Source organism: Tremella mesenterica (assembly GCF_000271645.1).
Source record: "Tremella mesenterica DSM 1558 unplaced genomic scaffold TREMEscaffold_4, whole genome shotgun sequence".
Classification (NCBI taxonomy): domain Eukaryota; kingdom Fungi; phylum Basidiomycota; class Tremellomycetes; order Tremellales; family Tremellaceae; genus Tremella; species Tremella mesenterica.
The window spans coordinates 1,720,149-1,740,014 of record NW_006711228.1 but is presented as its reverse complement, the minus strand read 5'-3'; the positions used below and the strand labels follow the sequence as shown (position 1 = coordinate 1,740,014).

At 46.3% G+C, this 19,866-nt stretch overlaps 5 protein-coding genes across 5 annotated transcripts; 3 read left to right on the top strand and 2 right to left on the bottom strand.

Annotated features, from left to right (window-relative positions):
• Positions 1 to 417: 417 nt before the first annotated feature.
• TREMEDRAFT_30169 (uncharacterized protein) lies at positions 418 to 1,404 on the top strand (the record flags this gene model as incomplete). The annotated part of the gene is made up of 3 exons (XM_007003837.1): positions 418 to 513; positions 937 to 1,033; positions 1,235 to 1,404. The coding sequence occupies 3 exons, from the start codon at positions 418 to 420 to the stop codon at positions 1,402 to 1,404; spliced, it is 363 nt and encodes a 120-aa protein (XP_007003899.1).
• A 771-nt stretch (positions 1,405 to 2,175) lies between these two features.
• TREMEDRAFT_29426 (uncharacterized protein) lies at positions 2,176 to 4,245 on the bottom strand (the record flags this gene model as incomplete). Its single annotated transcript, XM_007003762.1, has 8 exons — positions 2,176 to 2,434; positions 2,544 to 2,671; positions 2,733 to 2,878; positions 3,157 to 3,505; positions 3,651 to 3,734; positions 3,785 to 3,864; positions 3,938 to 4,072; positions 4,203 to 4,245. The coding sequence occupies 8 exons, from the start codon at positions 4,243 to 4,245 to the stop codon at positions 2,176 to 2,178; spliced, it is 1,224 nt and encodes a 407-aa protein (XP_007003824.1).
• Positions 4,246 to 6,470: 2,225 nt separating this feature from the next.
• TREMEDRAFT_30206 (uncharacterized protein) lies at positions 6,471 to 13,075 on the bottom strand (the record flags this gene model as incomplete). The annotated part of the gene is made up of 9 exons (XM_007003841.1): positions 6,471 to 6,620; positions 6,793 to 7,365; positions 7,448 to 7,602; positions 7,793 to 7,940; positions 8,070 to 9,052; positions 9,131 to 10,354; positions 10,402 to 10,896; positions 10,937 to 12,815; positions 12,863 to 13,075. The coding sequence occupies 9 exons, from the start codon at positions 13,073 to 13,075 to the stop codon at positions 6,471 to 6,473; spliced, it is 5,820 nt and encodes a 1,939-aa protein (XP_007003903.1).
• Positions 13,076 to 13,493: 418 nt separating this feature from the next.
• Positions 13,494 to 14,314, top strand: TREMEDRAFT_61995 (uncharacterized protein; the record flags this gene model as incomplete). The annotated part of the gene is made up of 4 exons (XM_007004183.1): positions 13,494 to 13,517; positions 13,550 to 13,594; positions 13,636 to 13,849; positions 13,905 to 14,314. The coding sequence occupies 4 exons, from the start codon at positions 13,494 to 13,496 to the stop codon at positions 14,312 to 14,314; spliced, it is 693 nt and encodes a 230-aa protein (XP_007004245.1).
• Positions 14,315 to 14,752: 438 nt separating this feature from the next.
• TREMEDRAFT_61994 (uncharacterized protein) lies at positions 14,753 to 18,938 on the top strand (the record flags this gene model as incomplete). The annotated part of the gene is made up of 20 exons (XM_007004182.1): positions 14,753 to 14,773; positions 14,825 to 14,835; positions 15,013 to 15,116; positions 15,163 to 15,180; positions 15,230 to 15,310; positions 15,349 to 15,414; positions 15,461 to 15,468; positions 15,513 to 15,669; positions 15,725 to 15,868; positions 15,914 to 16,143; positions 16,188 to 16,236; positions 16,286 to 16,893; positions 16,938 to 17,186; positions 17,234 to 17,483; positions 17,536 to 17,570; positions 17,617 to 17,766; positions 17,814 to 17,975; positions 18,164 to 18,485; positions 18,682 to 18,846; positions 18,907 to 18,938. 20 exons carry the CDS (start codon positions 14,753 to 14,755, stop codon positions 18,936 to 18,938), a joined length of 2,862 nt encoding a protein of 953 aa, XP_007004244.1.
• Between the last annotated feature and the right edge of the window lie 928 nt (positions 18,939 to 19,866).

Sequence of the window (19,866 nt, the reverse complement as noted above, 5' to 3'; positions counted from 1 at the left end):
ACCTCTCCTACCCCTACCCCCTCCATATCCATTTCCATACCCGTGACCGGTAGGTAACCCACTAGTACTACCGTAGCCATTGGAGTAGCTCATTTCGTTGAAATCACTATTTACTGAGACAGAGAGACAGAGAGAGACAATTCTTGTAAGAGGGAATATTCATGTTGACAATTTCAGGAATATCTCCCGATCGATTTCTTGCCACGTGGCTCTCTTCCAACCATCCCGCTTTCTGGAGTGAAAAGTAGGACTCACTTACCCGTTCTTCGTTCTCTAGATCTCTGGTCATAATCGAACAGCAACGAGGTACCTCTGTAGCTGGAAAAATCCCAAGGATCAGACCATATCTCCGATACTTGACTCGTGCGATCCTTTGCGAGAGACTTGTTGGCGAAGAAGAAACGGAGTAGTGAAAAGATGTCAAAGACGGCCAAAGCCTTCTTCGGTGGTTCTGTCATACTGTCAGCTTTCACAGTTTGGGGTGTACATTATCTTCAAAAGAGAGAATCAGATGTGAGTCTTTTTCGTTTATCATTCTTATTATTATTCTGCTACGTCTTCTGAGCCTGCTTCGTCTGCCTCTTCCTATCACCCCCATTCCTCACCCCTCCTGATTGCAGGAAGTATTCCCGAGATAGCTGTAACCCACACCCATCCCTGGCTCACTTCTTCAACACCTCTGATCGACTCCCCGGTTATATTTACTTGTCTGAGATAGCTAGGCGGCACAGTTCTCTACAACTTCGATTAATTCACCGATCATATCATTTTGATTGATATAGATACCCTCAGAGTGAGACCGATTGGGTGCGCAGTTTTTCACACCTTCAATCGATCCCCATCTGTACGTTCCGAGTGAGATCGATCTAATGACAACCCAAATACATCTTCACGGATAGATCGAGGTAAATTGGGAAGAAATACTCACTCTATCAGACAATGTACCTCGGTGTCCTCCGTGACGAAGCTCGACTTCGTGCTAAAGCCGCTGAAAAACAAGCTTTGGAATCATTACCTTCAGCTTCTTCTATTGGTTCTTCCATCCTCATCACTCCTTCCTCTTCCATCTCCAACAAGCCATCATCTTCTCCCTCTTCCATCTCCAATCAACCAATACCTATCTCTTCATCATCCAATCTCTATCAATCGATACCTTTCATCTCCGAATCATCGCAGTTCTCGTCACCTCCCACACCTCTGACTGAAACTATCACTCAACCACCACCATTGATAGATCCCGATTGTCCCGTTTGCGTCATCTCTCCTCCTCCTCAATTATTACAAAATCTCTCTCCTGAAGATCGAAGGAAAGATAGAGAAGATCGTAAGAAAGAATATGAGAATCAGAAAGTTTTAGCTGGGACTTTAAGCGTTGAACAAGGTGTTTCAGAAAGATGGGTTTAATGGAATTTACTGTATGGAAGATAAAGCTGGACTTGGGATTATGAGATTTATCCTTTTTTCCTTGATAACGAGACACCAATGTTTTATAACTCAAGTCAAATCATTTTGGATTCTCACTCTCAGTTAAACAGTTTGCAATGGGTTGATCAATTGGAAAGTCATATTCAGGACTAACGATATGAGGGGAACGTTAACAACTGAGATCGAAGAAGGGGTCGATGGCTTGAGCACTTTTAGTTTGCGAGGTGCAAGTTATACAAAAGACGTAGATCTACGTAGAACACCGACAGAACCTCCTGGCAGATCAATGCATCATCATTCGTACAATTTCCAAACTTGCTTCCATGACTTTTCTCCACTTTACCGGGACTAGAGAATCAGATGCCGAATCTTTCATCCACTCAAAATCGAGTGTGATGAAGTAAGGTATAGAGACACACTGGCGGAAAGAGCAGGAGAAAATGAAAGAAAGAGAAGTGTAGAGATGCTAGGTAACGCCAGTGGTCGTTATGGGTATCTTATCCTATACATGGGTTACTATGAAATCAGTGATTGTTTCCTTTTTTGAAACATTGAGTTGATCAGGATCACGATTGGAAAAAAGACGCTGGTCAAGTGGTGAGGGTCGGTGTGACAAGATAGTGGAAATGGGAAATGATAAACGAGTTTAACATGAGTTAGATCAGGATCACAATTGGAAAAATGACGCTGGTCAAGTGGTGAGGGTCGGTGTGACAAGATAGGGAAAATGGGGAATGATGAATGACTTTGTCAAATGAAAACTCTACCCACATCCAAAGTGATACGCAATTGCTCCAGAGGGATAGGCACAAAATCGTCGATATCCACACCCCGTGCTCGGAGAGCAGCTTCCGCATGAGGTGGGACGAGCTGACGAATCAGGTCAGGACGAGCAGACAATTCTTCTCTGGTAAAGTCGAATAAATCTGGCATCTCCTTTCCATTGGGAAGTCGGATTCCCTCTCTGCGTAACTCGTTGAAGAATTCATGACACATTGCTTCGGGCGCTCTACGCTATCAGCCGGTTCCCAATCTACCGAGGACACATCTGATACGAGGACGGGGTGACGTTTCTCAAAAAAGGAGGGTAGAGTGGAGAGGGACAAGCTCAAACTCACGAGAGACGACTGGTGGGAGTATACTCGAGTAAATTCGTAATGAGAGAGATTGAATCTTGAGGCGTGCGAGGTCGGAAGACTTTGCTGAATGGATGAGCCTTGATTTGAGGGAATTTATGTTCCATATACTGAGGGTAAGCTTATGCAAACAGTAAAGAGGAAAGTCATATGGCAATCCGAACAACTCACGTTCGGGTTCATCGTCTTGATCTGTTCTCTCGTCGGTGTGCCCAACACCTTGATAATCTCTACAAGCTGATCGATGCCTGATTCACCGGGGAAGAGCGGTTGACCGAGCATCAATTCTGCCATGACGCAACCGGTGGACCAGATGTCTGATGGTGAGTAAAGGCTCTCCAGCGCAATCCATAGTGAAGTCATGCTTTTAATCCAAATGACAAAGTTGAACAACTGAATGACGCCGCCTGATCTACATGGCGACGAAGTCGAGAGTTTCCGTCCCAAAGACGATCACGTACAAGGATCATCCGGTAGGGGAGGGTAAGGAGAGAGAGGGGAAGAAGCAGGGGAGGAGATATCAGGGCCAGCGACGACAACAAGGTTGTGACGAAGAGATGAATTATATAAACGACGAGAAAGAAATTGAACCCACCAATATTAGTCGTATAATTCGTAGCGCCAAAGATCAACTCCGGTGCTCGGTAATACCTCGAACAGATATAGCTGACATTCGGTTCCCCAGCTACGAGTATCTTTGCACTCCCAAAATCGCACAACTTGAGCACACCCGTGGCCGGGTTCAGCAACAAATTCTGAGGTTTGATGTCTCGATGACAAATACCAATCGAATGTATATAGGCGAGCGAACGGAGGAGTTGATACATGTACAATTTGATTTGAAGCATGGGCATAGTTTGTTTGAGTTTGGAATAAACTCTCGAGGCTCGATAGACCGTCTCGGGGACGAATTCCAATACGAGGTTTAAGAATACTTCATCTTTCTGCTAAGTCAGTCACATCAAACGCGTTATCATTCCACATCACTTTGCCCATCACAGCTGCTCGACCGGTCAAGCGAGGGGGCAGCTGGGGAGGGAAGATAAAGTCCTGGTGTGAAATGAGTCGGAGGAACAAAAGAGGACATACCTTGTCACCGTTGGAGTAGAAGAATGCTTTCAATTCGACGACATTCGGATGACTGACCAAACGCATTATCTGCAGTTCTCGATTCTGACCATCAGTCTACCTTCCATATGGTAGGAACAGGAATGGGGACAAACCTTGAACCGCTTATCCTGCAGCACTCTCTTGATAGCAATTTCTTGTTCTGGTTCATCTGTTCCATCGGGAAGTTTGGAAGCTGATAAATTAGCATAGGGTTCGATGTTTAAGATTGTGTCGTGTTTTCTGACTGATATTCATGATGAACTCACGAAGCATTTTCGCTGCGTAAACAACTCCGAAACTCCCATTGCCGACGACTTTACAATTGGTATAATCAAATGATCTGTCTTGACCCGTCTTTGCGTCTTGAGCACTGACGGGGACGACTCGAGTAGGATCATCGGCTGACAGTCAGTCATCGGGATCTGATACCAATTTCCACCTGGTAGGAACCCATTTTCTCCTCTGCCTTCAACCGCTTGGGCAATGGCAGCAGGAGAAAGTTTAAAGATGAAAGACCATAAAATCACTCACGCGTCACCCTGATGCCATTGACTATACCCCCGACACCTGCCATGACTATGGAATCGTGATTAGGTTGAAAAGGTTGAGGGTGACTGTAGGCGTGACCGAGTCCCGGGGCAGGATTACAAGTCATGAACGGGGCGAAAGTCGTAGGGGAAGGGAAGTAGATGCCGGGTGGAGGATGACGTGGAGGGGGAGGAGGGTTATAGTGCACCGGTCCACCGCGAGGAGGTGTGATATTCGCGTTGGATCGAGGGAGAGGCATGTAGAGTTGTTGTGAATGACAAGTTGTCGAGGGTGACAGGGAGGATGAGTGAGCAAATGTAGAGAGGCGGGGTTGTAAGATGAGGAGGAGAGAGGAGAAGGCCGAGAAAACATCAGTGTCAGCATGCCCAATATGGTAGTAGTAGTCATGAGCGGAGAAGACACGTAGACTAGATGGATAGGTTTGAAACGTTCAGAGAATGACGGACGTCGAAAAGCTGAGAAATCTAAGAGAGAGCTGACATGAAAAGTTTTCAACTCCGATTGAAAACGCGCACCCGAAACAGTAGTCCGCTGACCGCTAGCGGTACGAGTCCAGGTCTGGGCCGAATGACCGAGTGAAGAGGCAAAGTAGAAGCACTCAGATCTTGGGTGTTCTAGATTTTTCACAAGCTAAAGACCGAGGAGTACGAAAGAAGATTGGAAGACGTATGACGATGAATGTCACGAGATGAAGTAAGTGGAGAGGGAACGATGGGACTGATGGAAAGTGTGAGGATAGAAGGGAGAGAGAAAGAAGGGGTTTACGAAGAAGACTCAGAGAGGTGATTGATTGCTTCAAGCTCAACACATAGAAAGAACGGGACTAGACAAAGTCCAGACCATATCCATCTTCACTCCGACTCCGATACGAGCGGAGCAATGAGGTAGTTGCTGATAGAGCGGAGGTTATAGGGGAAGTGGAGGATGAAGGGGGGAGGAGTAGGCGGAGCAGCGGAGTTTGAAGCTGGTTGAAAGAGGTGAAGAGGGAGGGAGGATGAAGAGGACGTATGCAGACCATGTAAAAGAAAGGATAATCGGCTTCAGGGCGTCGTGTGAAAAGGTAAAGAAAGCTGAGTGGAAGAAGATATGATGAGGTAATTGTATGAAACGAGGAGGTAGAGTAAAGAGAGGTAGACTCACCGTATTGAAAGTTTTGTTTCAGGTTGAAGAACGTCGACAGACTCCTTCCAATGATCTGAAAAAAAGGGTGATACTTCCGTTCTTCCTATATAATCGTCTCTACCGATGATCCGAGACCGGAGGAGGAGATAAGGATGGAAGAGATTAAGGAAGGAGGTAAGAGGATGGGAAAAGAGTGGAAAAGGGTTGAGTGATCGACAAAACCACCCTGGTGTAAGGAAGACGTGTGATGTGTTTCTTCCTGATCTATTCTCTCTTTTCTTTCTTTGATCGTATATTCTCTTTTCGTTTACAAATCGTTGAATATGAATGGTATTTAATTATTCCTTGAATTTGTGAATCGTATAGTGACCGAAGGAGTTGATGAGTGGTGGAGAAGAGTGGGGCCCAGAGATCCAGAGAGGAGAAGGACAGAAGGCAGTGTTAACGACGACGCGCGACCACTCTGTTTGATTGAAGAAGATGAAAGATGATATTCAAAAGGACAAAGGATGTCCAGAAGGTTGTTTGTCGTATATTGATAGTACGTCACTGGTAAGGTGTGAGAAAGAGATGTTAGAATAGGGATGTGTGATGGGAGGTTGGAAGATGATGTATAGGAGAGAAGAGTGACGGTGACAGTCGCGTGGTTGAATAACTGGCCCGTGTGGGGGGGCGGGGAGGGCAAGGGGAGGGAGGGGACGTTGCCACCGGGAACAACCCTTTGTGGCGGTTTTAGTATATACGAGTGGACAAGGATAGAGAGAAGGGTAAGCGAAGGTTAAGGAAGGAAGTCACTGTACAAGATATACAGTCAAGTATGATTCACAGGATACGTGTGTAAGATATGTTTGTTTGTCCCTCGCTATTGATTCATACTTGTTCACTGTCTAAAACGGCTGCATCGTCATTGGGTCCCCAAACGTTCAGGGTCAACCTCGCGGGGGTTTTGTGGTGGGGTCGGAGTTTTGTTAATTTCCCCGACGGCGTCATGGATGTGGCATTTTGGTATTCACCCCAATTCATGACTGGCACTTAGATGTACAAACGGCAAAGCTACAACTCCTTACTATCTACAACACAACTGCACATGCTATACAACAAAGAAATTGACTCATGATATCTTCCCTCTTACTTATACTTATCCCCTAACTCTTTCCTCGCGTGGGGATCAAGACTATTACGCATCCCTAACAAGGTCTTGCTCACAGCTTCAGAAGCACCGATCATCGGTTTCAACACTGCGATAGGGACGGCACGGATGACAGCTCGCAACGGGCCCTGTGGTATCAGCTCGTTCTCTCAATTCCATTCTCACGGCCCTCGTCAACTCCACGTTGATATGGGGATGATACGATTATGATGTCGTGAATTTGGTGATCTTATCTGTGAAGGAAGGTAAGGGCAGAAGAAGAGAAAAAGAACACATGAGGGATAGAAGAAGAAAACTCACATCATCAGCCGATCTCTCATATACTTCCATAGGTACAGCCAAAATAGTTTGAGCAGCACTATTAATATTCCTTGATAAACTTTTATACGCAGCTTGTACACCTTCACGCATATCGATAGGTTGATCTGCGAACCTACTTCTAACTCTTTTTCTCTTTCCCTCTTCTTCTTCATCTGAACTATTATCTTCTCCTACCCAATCATCCCCTAAATTATCTCTTGAACCACGTGTGATTTCACCTGTTATTCTCTCTGAAAATTTCCCACCTAAAACTCCTTCTGCTTTTTCCAAAATGACTTGAGTACCCGTAGCCATCCGAGCACCTAAACGCATCATTTCCATTCCTGTACTACGTACGAAACTTCCTGCTCCACGTTGAACACCTCTTGCTATTCTACCATCTTTTCGGTATTGTTCGATAGGGAGTAAAATGAGGTCAGCTACCCCGGAACCGACGTTGACTAGGGATCGGATGGGAGCTATACCAGAGACGACATCGGCTAATTGGTTGGCTTTGACATCGGGGGTCCAGATATCTTGGAGGGTATCGGAAAGACGTGCCCATCCGGGTATCTGAATATGAGCTGAAGATCTCCATCACATGATGAATAGAGAAAAGGAAGAGGGGGGAGGAGAGGACAGGGAGAAAACTCACCCCGGTCAAACTCAAATGACGCAGCGTCATTTCCGCCGCATCAAAGTGGAAAAAGTTCATCAACTCTGCAGTCTTGCCTTCTCTAAGAGCTTTGAAGTCTACTCTTTTTGGTTTATAATCAACTTTGAGCTCGATGGGGAAGATCTCGACGAATTCTGACTTGTCAGTGTTGTTACATTTCTCATGTATCTCCGTCTACACACATCTGCAATTACGAGAAGTTACAATTTGTGTATCCCCATCTGCTCATCTGCAGGGACAAAATAGCTTATACCCAACAATTAGATTGATGTGCAGTAGGCAGCTCGATTTCAGGGCAGGATCAGCATAGAGAGGATGACTCACGAAAGAAAGGTTCTTCAGAAACACTCTTCGCCGGTGGACCCTCCGCGGGTAATTTGAACGATCCAAATTTTTTCAAAAAGTCCAAAGCGTCTTGATCGATATGAAGTCTGAGTGGTAAAACCTTGATTCGTAATCTAGCTTCTTGATCCTGCTCTTCCTCCTTCTCCTTCTCCTTCCCTGACCCCTCCCTTTGACCAACACTGGTATACGTATCTCTCCCATTCCGGCCTTCAACACCACCTGGTTCCGAACCTTTAAACTCATTGGTCATTGTAACCTTATGTTGATTGATCCCAGTTCTGATACTCATCAATTCCAATCTCACCATATCCGCTCCACTTTCCCTCATATTACCTCTACTATCACCTTTCATCTCCGTCAAGAATTTCTTCCAAGTGCTTGTTTTTATATGATCCAAAATCTCCATTTTCCCTATTCCAACATGTAACCTATTGACCATTTCTCCATCATCATAAGTGTCCATATCGACATTAACAGCTTGTAGTATTACCTCTATTTGAGGTTTCTTAGATCTTGATAATTTCTTAAATTTCTTTCTGGATTTCGACCTCTTATTACTGATTTCTCCTACATTGTTTTGTAAAGTGCCACGAGGTGGTAATGTTTGCCAAGAGGATTGAGTGTATTGAGTTGCCGTATCCATCATAGGATCAGCTAAATCTAATAATTCAGCATCTATAGCAGCTATCAAAGCTTCCGAATCTAATTCTTCATTTTGATCTAAACCGATATAAACGGAATTGAATAAAACACTATTGGTCTTTTCTATAGAAGCATCAGCCGTTTGACCTGAAGCTAATAATTGTCGAATTTTTTCTAATCTCTTACGAACAGCTTTAATCTCATCTTCGATAATTTTCCTAGTTCGAGACCAATCGTACCCGTCGTGAATGCGAATAGTGACATCAGATTTTTTTATTCGTATTCTGAATTGACCAACACCTCTAGATTCGTTACTGGTAATATCGATAGATGGGAGGTTTTCCCAATAATCAACAGGCATATCAAGTGGACCTTTATATAGAATTTTGATAGTTTCACCTATTGTCTGACTTGAAGGATCATTGGTGTTATCTTCCACTTGCCATGTTCGTAATGTCTCTCCTGTTTGTCGTTCGGGTAGTTGAGAAGTTTGTCGTGAAGCTCGATCAAGATAATCGAGATTGGTAGGAAGATCATCCATGATCATATCGATGTCCAAAGCCAAATCTGGGTCTGTGTTTTTACCCGTAACAAAGGCTTCAGGATCAACAGAATCAAAGACGTTGATAGATTGATCCAACACCGGATGACGACGATCTCTGGGAGGTTTAGGACCGGATAGATTTGATAAATCCCCTATTAGAGCTACAAGTGTTGCCATAGAATCGGCGCAGATAGTAAGAGAGAGTCGAGAACGAGAAATATCAAATTGTGTTTCTTTGTTGATGAGATCTCGAATCAGTTGAGAGGAGAAAGAAGTTAAATCACAAAGTTGGGCCATACCTGCTCGATGCCACGTTTCCGTGGATGTGGTAAATCCAGATTGCAATGTTGTCATTGTCGAAAGATCGTCAATAGCCAGTAAATGTGCTTGTGGGACGTCGATGTGTATTGTATTTTCATTCGAATCGCTGACCATGACCGTGTGAACCTCCACCTGTCCCAAAACGGCCACAAGAGCTCCAGGAAGGGTAGGTGCGGCGATATGGATGGACGATTCATGTAAACTCAACTCTACCCGGGTGACTTCGGAAGGTACAACATCTTCAAATACTCCTTCTGGTGTTTTGACGAAATTTCTTAGTTCCTGTATCCACGCAAAGTCCTTGGTGAGAAAAAAGGTCCACGAGGAAGTAACGATTCTTATCCCGGTTTCTTTAGTGGTCGTAACGGGATTTGTAAGGGATGAAAAGCGCATTTGGACAATGGGTCGATTGTTGAGAGTCAAAGTGAGAGGTGTCGTTCTAGACCAAATACACATCGACGGGATTCGAGAGACATCGGAGAATTCAGCATCCATGATGGTGATTGAAAATACAATCTCTTGTTTTCCTGACGTGTTCTTTTCCACTTTGGCATTGGTATCACTTGCTTTGATCGATAGTGCACGTTCATTCCCAGTAGGATCGATACGAGGGACGAGTAAACGAATGTCTGTCTCACTGACGCTTAGTCGGAGAATGGTGGCAGCAGTCGAATCATCATCGTCATAAGTAGAACTCGAGGCTGAAGAAGATGCTTTGGAACCAAAAAATCGACTGCCGATCATCTTGAGATCATCCCTTGGTCTGGGAGAAGAACCGTCGCCAAATGCTCCATCTAACCAATGGGTGATATCATCGGCGAAGAATTGCAAACCTTCAACGGTTGATTGACGTACGTTGGCTTGTAGAGAAGGGACATCGATGGTGACGACTTGAGTAGAAGATTGAGCTCCTAGATTTTTAGTCGCCGCGCCTTTCTCAACGACGATACTGGGGAATAGGATAGGATCGTCGGGCGTGTCAGTCACATCGGGGGCCAAAGGTCCAATGACGAGGAATGCGGAAGCCTTTTTCGCTGTTCCATCAATACAGAACATTTTGGAGCAGAGGTTGATAACTCACCAGGCACTCGACAGAAGAAAAGCAACACTTTCCTCCACTCCACACGAATGGAAGGAGTTCCTGAAGCCGATCGAAAGTCGCGAGACTGAGACGATTGCCTGGGATAGGTAGTTTTGAGGCAGAAGGTGTGTATATCAAGCGACACCACTCCGGATCGAAGATATCCTCCGTCTCCCCAACTACCACGACGATTGGGTGGAGCAGGACATCTTATGTCTACTCGGATCATTGGACAGCTGACTTGCAGGGTCTGTACAGACCGCTCGGTGCGTCTATAATGCATGCCAGAAGTAGACTGTAAGTGTTCAGGAAAGGTTGGATCAGGTCGGCCGTCAGGGAGGGGTCTGGTGGAACGAAATGCGATTGGGGAGGGTGGCAAAGAACGACTTGAAGGTGACCTCATAGCGGGGCTGACAAGACGAAGGAAAGGAAGCATGCGTTCCACGAGAGAAAGATCGCAGAAGAGATGAACAGGTGCCAAAGATACGAAGACAGCTGAAAGTCAGTGAAATCCGAAAATTCAATCACGACTCACATTGCGAAATGGACCTGCGGACGGTAATACAAGGAGAAAATCTCTCAGTTTCGGTATGATGAGTCTTGAGAACGCTCCGACCAGGTAGACGCACACGCCACGCCTTCTCATTTGGTCCACCTCTGGGCGCTATACCCCGCCAATCACCGCATTCGAACTCTGGAAACGGCTGTCCCACAGGTCCCATAGGTTTAGCGGGAGTGGTGGCGGGTGAAACGATTCCAGGAGCCATAAGATACTGCTTGGAAAGGTTTGGGTCGAATATGAGGACAGGGTAAGTTCCACCAGGAGGAAGGTCTGCCGTGCTATTGGTCATCGGCCTCGTTGCGGTAGGTATGTGTTCGAAGATGGAAACCTCGCCTATGGATAGGGAAATCTCAGCAGGGGGAGAGGTTGGCATCTGACTGGGTCTTCTTCCGGAAGAACCGCCATGAGTACTCTGAGAGGGAGATACTTGACTCCAGCTGTAGATGGCTTGGAGAGACTCGACGCGGAGTCGCAGATGACCGTATGGTAAAACGTGAGATGCTGGGCGTTGAAAAAACTGAGATACAGCGGTTTGGAAGGCATCTTCTACCTCGAATTTGATATCATAGACCAGAACGACATGGATATCTTTGATAGATTGTCGAGCTGTGAGACGAGGTTGAATACTGGAGGAAGGTACGTTGGGTGGTGGGTCGCTGGGAACGGCGTCAGGCTGAATGTATCGAACAGCGGAGAGCATAGCCGCCACTTGAGCAGGTAGAAGAAGCACTGAGATAGTGCCCATGGAGACTTCGAGAGCAACGCAGGGTTCCGGTGTATTAGGCATACTTGGTTTTTGGGCATTGTTACTTGAAGCAGTTTGAAGTGGGGTGATCGTCTTCATACTGCATACGATATCTTCGTTGCCAAAATTGAGCAGCGATATCTCTCTCGAATTGGATCGTTCGACGGAACTCGGGACGGGCGAGGGACTTCTTTCTCTGGTTGTCGATGAACTCTCGGCTTCATCTTCCTCTCCACCATCGTAGGTAGAATGGTAAACACTCATACCAGACGCCATGCTCATCGCACTACTTTGTCGTAGATCGGCCACAGATTGGGACATAAAAAACATCGCCTCTTCATCCTTAGTCATTGGCGTATTTGAAGAATCAGAAGATGAGAAGTTGGACATCGAAGATGATCTAGATGAAGCGGCATGTGTTTTCCTGACAGGTCTTTCAGGAGAGCTGTATATCTCGACATTTGAGAACCGGACGACTCGGAGAATCTCTCTGGCCCCAGTAGGACCAGTACCAGTGGGAGTACTTTCATCACCATAGGTGATCTGACCGATGCGAAGCTCGAAGGTAATACCATGTTGCTCGTCTTCATGTTTCACTCGTATACGGACGTCCTTGACCTTCAATTCCAGTCGTTCCAATATTCTTTCTACCAAGCCCGCGAGCACCGTTGTGCTCTCCACCGTCGGTGCGAGAACATCCGGGGCATGTCCGGGCTCAGAATAGGATGTTGGGGGGAAAGCTCCGGGTACATCGTCATCAGTGATAAATGGATCTGTGTGAGAGAGGATGATAGATTGTCGTATCGAACGGTCGAGCTCAGCCTCTTCGAAGGCGTTTAATTCGTCATGAAGGAAATCACCTGCGGCAGTGGTGACTGAACTGGTCAAATCCGGTGGAGAAGTTTGGTAATTAGGAGAAAGATTCGATAAGGGAGTTCCGTTATGAGAAGAGGATTGTGTGAGAGTGAGATCAAGGTGAAGAGTATCGAGGGATAAAGAAAGAGATGAAGACCAGAGGTTTGGAAAAGGTAATTGAGCAGCGACCTTTGCTAGTGTTCCAGATGTGACGCGTAATGGAACAGAGGTGGGGATGAGTGAATTTATTTCCTGAAATCTCTCAGCTGGGGTCGTCTTTAATGAAAGGAAATATTTACCTCATGGTCAAGCTCCAGACTCTCAATCTCTATCTTACCCTCTCCGATCTGAGCTTGAATCTGATCCACGTCAAGACCCGCTTTTATAAATCTACCGAGGGTCCTTTTGAGTATGAAAGAGAGAAAACGTCGCTGGATGTTAGCAGGCAATGATATGGAAGGTAGTGAAGGGAGGGTGAAGGGGAAAGCTATGAAAGTGGGAAGAGACCACATGCTGGGTCAAACGTATGTGTTGGACGAGCCGCGAAGCCGTCAGAGTGTGTGAGAGCTCGAGAACCAGCACTCAAGATACCTGAAGATATAAAAGATTCAGAAGGTAGATGAGGGACGTTTATGAAGCTATGATGGACATGATTTATGCTATAAGTATGCGATTGAGGGGCATGTTGTAGGGTAAAGTAGTTCTTCGATTGTGTGGTCCGGTCACACACCTCAGAGAAGCAAATTCGCCACTGGGCCATCCCAATGCTGACGTAATCAGGAGCCCCGCACGCACCAGGGAGTTAAGGTTTGTCAACTGTCAACTTTTAGGCAGCGTTCTTATCACAAGCTACCTTCTAACTGTCATGGTCCCAAAGCGTCAGATCAAGACGACATGTCAAGTATGCAGTAAGATAGAATCCAAGTACAAATGCCCAAGCTGTCCATTGAGATAGTGAGTCCTGTCCCACTCATACGAAGTCATAGCTTACTCGTCAAGTTGTTCCGTGGTTTGCTACAAAGAACACAAGAGTGAGTAGTCATCAGTACTCCAGTAACAAAGCTCACTCTAGCTAGCAACGACATGCCAAAGTACCGTCACACACGCTCATGATCTGCAAACAGATACGTCCACTCGAGACGAGGCTGCCTCAACGACTTCCGATTCAAAACTTAAACGATTGACCTCGGTCTCATGGCCACCAGAACCTGACCCCTCTATATTCACCGACCCCCTTAGACGAGACGATCCCAAACCATTACGTCGAGAAGAGCTTATGCGAATAGGTAAGTCCCCTCCATGCTTCACAATTTGATCCTGACAAGCCAGCTACATCTTCAGATCTTCGACATCTCCTATCTACCACTACTCTCCCTCGTATACTACGAATAGTCGATTCACTACCTTCTCCCCATGCCAGATCGAATGCTCTCACGAGACTACTAGGAGTAGATGACGTATCACTGTCCAAACCAGGTCGAGCGACTCTTGTGTCTCAACGAGATTCCCCTCCTCCACTAGAGACTTTATTATCAGCTCTTGCTGGGAATGCAACGGAGGAGACCGACACCGATATGGATCAAGTGGGCTGGTGGCTAGTTCAGGAGGGAACAGAAGGAGGACGTGTGTGGATAGGTGCGGAAGAGAGGAGATTGATGAGAATATGGGCGGGTGTGGTGTGTAAAGCTATCGATGGGGATGAAAAGGGGGAGGTTGAATGGGGAAGAGGAGACCTTGGTTGGGAGGTGTGATGGGAGATGATCACTAATGAACATAATTATATTCTACCCGCATCCTCTTCACCTTTGCACCGAATGACTGCAGTACGGGTACTGCTGCTAGCTACTCTCAAGTATATCAGAGAGTGTATAGGGATGGTGCATAGACAGCACGTGACCGCAGAGGTCCGAGCGCGTCTCATGTCCAACAGCCCTGTTTCATCTTTCCACTTCCCACTTAGACTTTGCATTCCACCATCAGAATAGACACCGGGGCCATCTCACCTTGTAGTAGGAGTGACGTAGAACGCTAGAGCTACCCAGAGAGACGATATCTTGGATCACCCGACACTGTTCATCAGATTGGAGTAAAGAGGACCGGCACCTTGACGGTGGCCACACCTTTCTTGACCCCCTCTGCTTGATTGCTCGCTCTCCTTCACCTTTTAGAACCTTTCCCTACCTAACATCATGTCGGGGAATAATATTAAGGTGAGCATCTCTCTACAAAGTACTATTGCTGAGGAGATTCTGACTTTACAGGTCGTCTGCCGGTTTGTCCTACCTTTGACCAGTGTGATGACGAGCTGACGCAGCTCTACTGTATTCTTCATGATCGGATGTCATCTGCCTCACCTACATTTGGCTCTTGACTGGATCCAAACGCTATCACGCTCTCAATGGCCACTCAACGCCCTACCTCATGTCATTGACATGTCTTCATGACACAGGTTCCGGCCTATGAATCGTCTCGAGAGGGAGCAACGTTCGGAAGAATGTATCACCATAAATGATGACAATACAACGGTGTACATGAAGAACTCTACGGCTCTTGGTGGGTGTTATACCTGTAGACTGGGAAGCGTTGCTGATTTCTATAGCTGGCCCAGAGAAGGAGGGTGGGTGCATGTCCTTACAAAAACTTCCATCGCTATGCTGACATTCCAGGCTTCTCGTTTGATCGAGTCTTCGGCACAGAGACGGAGCAAGAAGAGATCTTCGACTGGGGTGTAAAGGGCATTGTTGAAGGTTCGTAGCCCTACTTGTGCACTATGCTGACGAGAGAGATGTCATGACGGGTTTCAATGGTACTCTGTTCTGTTATGGGCAGACTGGATCCGGGAAAACCTATAGTGAGTTACTCGGTTTCAAAATGTTATATATGCTGACTGTATCAAGCTATGATGGTCCGCTGTTGTCTCCATCGGAGGAAATGTAGCTGACTGCCTAGGGCTCAGACATCGCCAACCCTGATTTGAGAGGACTGATTCCCCGAATCATCGAGCACATTTTCGACTCCATCATGGTGGCCGATGTGAGCATTGAGTATACTGTCAAAGTCAACTACATGGAGATTTACATGGAACGAATCAAAGATCTCTTGGCTCGTGAGTACCTCATCACCGAACTGCATACGTCGGGCTATGGAACTGATCCAGTAAGCGCAAAATGACAATTTATCCATTCACGAAGACAAAGCCAGAGGTGTTTATGTCAAAGGCTTGACAGACGTGTATGTTGGTTCAGAAGTCGAGGTCTTCAAAGTCATGCAGGCCGGTGGGGCGAGTAGGGTTGTCGCTGCTACAAGTGAGGTTCCCTTCTTTACATGACAATGAAAAGCTGATGAATGAGATATGAACGAACAATCATCGCGGTCTCATTCCATCTTAGTCGTCAGCATCCATCAGCGTAATACAGAAACCGGCAGTCAGAAGAACGGGAATTTATATTTGGTAGATCTTGCTGGTTCAGAGAAGGTCGGTAAGACAGGTGCAACAGGTCAAACGCTGGAAGAAGCCAAGAAAATCAACAAGAGCTTGTCAGCGCTCGGAATGGTCATCAATTCTTTGACGGATGGCAAAGTGAGTAATAACTTCTGCGAGCGTTGTTTAGCTGACTTCGATAGTCTAGTCATGTGCCATACCGAGATTCCAAGCTCACCAGGATACTACAAGGTATGGTGCAGCTTGCTTGTTATCTGAGGGTTGCCAGCTGACGTCGTAGAATCTCTCGGCGGAAACAGTCGCACAACGCTCATCATCAACTGCTCTCCTGCCTCGTATAACGAGCCAGAGACACTTTCGACCCTACGATTCGGTATGCGGGCCAAGTCGATCAAGAACAAAGCTCGGGTTAACGTGGAGATGTCCCCAGCAGAACTCAAGGCGTTACTTAAGAAAACGGTAGCCGAGCTTGCTGTGGTTCGGGAGCATGCCGCCAGTCTGGAAGAGGAGATTAAAGTCTGGCGTTCTGGAGGCAAGGTCGACCCTGGTTCATGGGCCCAGTCTCTTACGCAGGCGACAACAACAAGCACCCCCATAGCCCCATCTCGCAGACCTACTAATCTAGCTGGAACCGCGACCCCAAGCTCTCGGTCCGGTACGCCTGCAGGGCTGCTAAGCCCAGGATTCGACAGTCGACCAGACACTCCGACCGTCTACAACATTGGCGCGTTGGACAAGGACGAGCGAGAAGAATTTTTGAAACGAGAAAATGAATTGAGCGATCAGCTTGCAGAGAAAGAGTCCATGATTGCCAACCACGAGAAGCTCATCTCGGATCTAAAAGAGGAATTAGCTTACCATCGTGAGCAGGAAAACAACATGGATGCTGTAAGTCTGTCGAGCCTATGTTCTCAAGGAGCTGATTTCGGTAGGAGAGCAAGAACATGGCGAAAGAGTTGAGCGAGTTACGAATCTCCGCCGGACGTTTCGAGTCAGAAGCCAAAGACGCCCAGATCAATATTGATAGTTACAAGGAAAAGCTAGCCGAGTTACAGAAAGATATGGACGAGCAGAAAGCGCATATTGAAGAGTTGAAGAAGGCGCAGACGAGAGAAAAGGAAGAGGAGAAAGAGAAACGGAAGCAGGAAATGTTGAATGAGATGATGTCAAAGATCGATATGGTGAGTATCAGCTCTCTTCTACGGTCTCTGTGATAGCTGACAATGAGGGTGGTGCGCTTGATTCGGCAAGTGAGAAGCTCAGACAAGTGCTGAGGGATATCGAAACTAGTGGGAATGAGCTTGGGTCTCAGACGAAGGACCTCATTCGGACTCATCTTGCAGAAAACCAAGACCTCGTCAGGGATCTACAGGAACGTTTGAGAGCAGCACAAGAAGAAGCCGACCTTCAGTCAAAGAGACGGGTTGAGGTGGAGAAGGCACTTTCTAAACGTGAGGCTGCACATGAGGAATTACTTGGTGAGCTATCTCTACATGACGTGACTTTTAGTTGATGTAGAAGAAATGACAGCGTCTAAACAGTCTATTCTCATTGAAGACGTCAAGGTCGGTTTTGTTCACTTCTTCTTTCTCGAACCGAGCTGACTGATAGGGGCAATATGAAGCTAAGCATCGTGCTCAAGAAGAACTACTACGTGGGGAGATTGCCTCGTTGTCCCAACAGCAAGATAGCAAGAACGCGGAGATGAGACGTTTACAGAGTACGATAGAAAGTTATAAACTGTCAAATGAGGAACTCAACGTGAGTCTTTTCTTGTCAAGGGACGAAAGAGGCTGATGAGGTTGCAGAGAGCTCTCACACGTGCTGCCGCTGGAAGTGCAGATGGAGAAAGCTTTGCGAGTTCGACTCAAGAGCTCGAGAGGAGCAGAAAAGCAGCCGAGGTGCAATGGGCAGAGTTTGAAGTTGTAAAGCGGAGTTTGATGAAGGATTTGCAGAACCGGTGTGAGAAGGTCAGTCTTTCCTTCTCATTTCGTCCTCACCTTGTCATCTCTGTAGTCAAAATATAATGTTTCCTCATTGTATCTCATCAATTCTTGTCATGTGACACGGTAGACAACTTGTACGATACGTTCACATAGCGTCGAGGAGAAGTCTCGTTTCATCCTTAAATCTGTACCTATGATGTCTGACGCAACAGGTAGTCGAACTTGAGATGCAACTTGACGAAGTTCGCGAACAATATAAAGTCATCGCACGATCCGCCAACTCTCGAGCTCAACAACGTAAACTCGAATTTATCGAATACAACCTTGAAGCTCTCAATAGTGTACAGAAACAATTGGTGGAACAGAATTCCACTCTCAAGAAGGAAGTGGCGGTAGCGGAGAGGAAACTCATGACTCGAAATGACAGGATTCAGAACTTGGAAGTTTTGTTGAATTCCGCAGAGGCGAGATTGGCTCAGAAGGATCAAAAGAGGGATCAACAGATGCAAATGTTGAGGGAGAGGTTACTTGAGGGTGGGTTGAGGTGTTTTCTCAATTGCCCCTCCCCCCCCCTTCTCCCTCTCCCTTCCTCTCTCTCTCGAGATCCCTCTGACTCACCCTTCTCCGCTGTCCCCTCTCACTCATTACCGACCCACGGGTCGATGTCGTGTGAGACGTCAGGGATGAACACATGATTCTGAAGGTATGACGACCAAAGCTGACGTTCTAGCTCAAGCACAAGCGAAACAACCATCTTCCTATGTCCACGGTAGGATCGCTAAACCTCTTCGTGGAGGTGGTGGACAATCCATCCATCAACCCCTTTACCCTTCTCTCAGTTCTGCCAACCCACTTCAGAGGGTACAACAAGAAGAGACGGCTAGTGGTAAACGACGTGAGTTCCGTTTCTCTCTTTCTCACCATGCAAAGGTGTAGGTTGAGCTGATGATGAAAGAATCATGGTTTTTCTCTTCTTCAGGGAAATGAATAGAAGGTTAGAAGTTTTTGAATGTGCATTGATGAATATTACGACTTTGATATGATATTGATATGGATATCAATACGAATGCATTGATGTTGTTTCTACCCAACCATTGTGGGTCATATGCAAATGACAGTACGAGTAAGTTACTCTACTTAGTCACTCATCACTCACCTCCATGCCAACATTTCCACTCCATCTCGAAATATGGAGCCCCAAAGTATGTTCGACTGCCCAAACCGCAGAAAGGTTCATACTCCATTCAAGTAAATGTACCATCGCTGTGAAGAACTCAACCCTTAACCCAATGATCCAATGAAAGCTTGAACAACTTCCCACATCCCCCGGTAAAATCGCACCCTGTGGAGAAAACGATCAAAAGGATGATGTCCCACCCTTCCACCCTTGTAACCGACTTCCCATCCACCTCTCCGACCATCCTTTGTTCATACTTTCGATCGTTTATTCGAGAAACGTCAGAGCCCCTCTTGTCAATGTTTTTTCTTCCCACACTTTGAAATCTCTTTCTCATCATTCAACTCTTCATTCCTTCTGCTTCTGCATATCTCTTCGCACTATCGGTATATCAACATTATTCCAACATACTCAGCATACTCAGGATCTCCACAATCCCAACATCTCAGCATCTCAATATTCCAACATACTCAGTAACTCAGTAACTCAGCGATTCAGCGACTCAACATTCCACCATACTCATCTCGATCTCTACTACCTCAGTGAACTCCTACACATATTGGAAGACATGTCATCGTCGTTCTACATAGCTACATATATACAATATCGTGCAAAAAGCTGAAAACAAGGAAGAGTCACTCCTAAATTCATATTCTCATTCTACTCGAAAACTGATTAATCCACAGAGAATCTCAAGTCTCAATCCACCCATCGTTCCTTCAAAGTACGAGATTAATC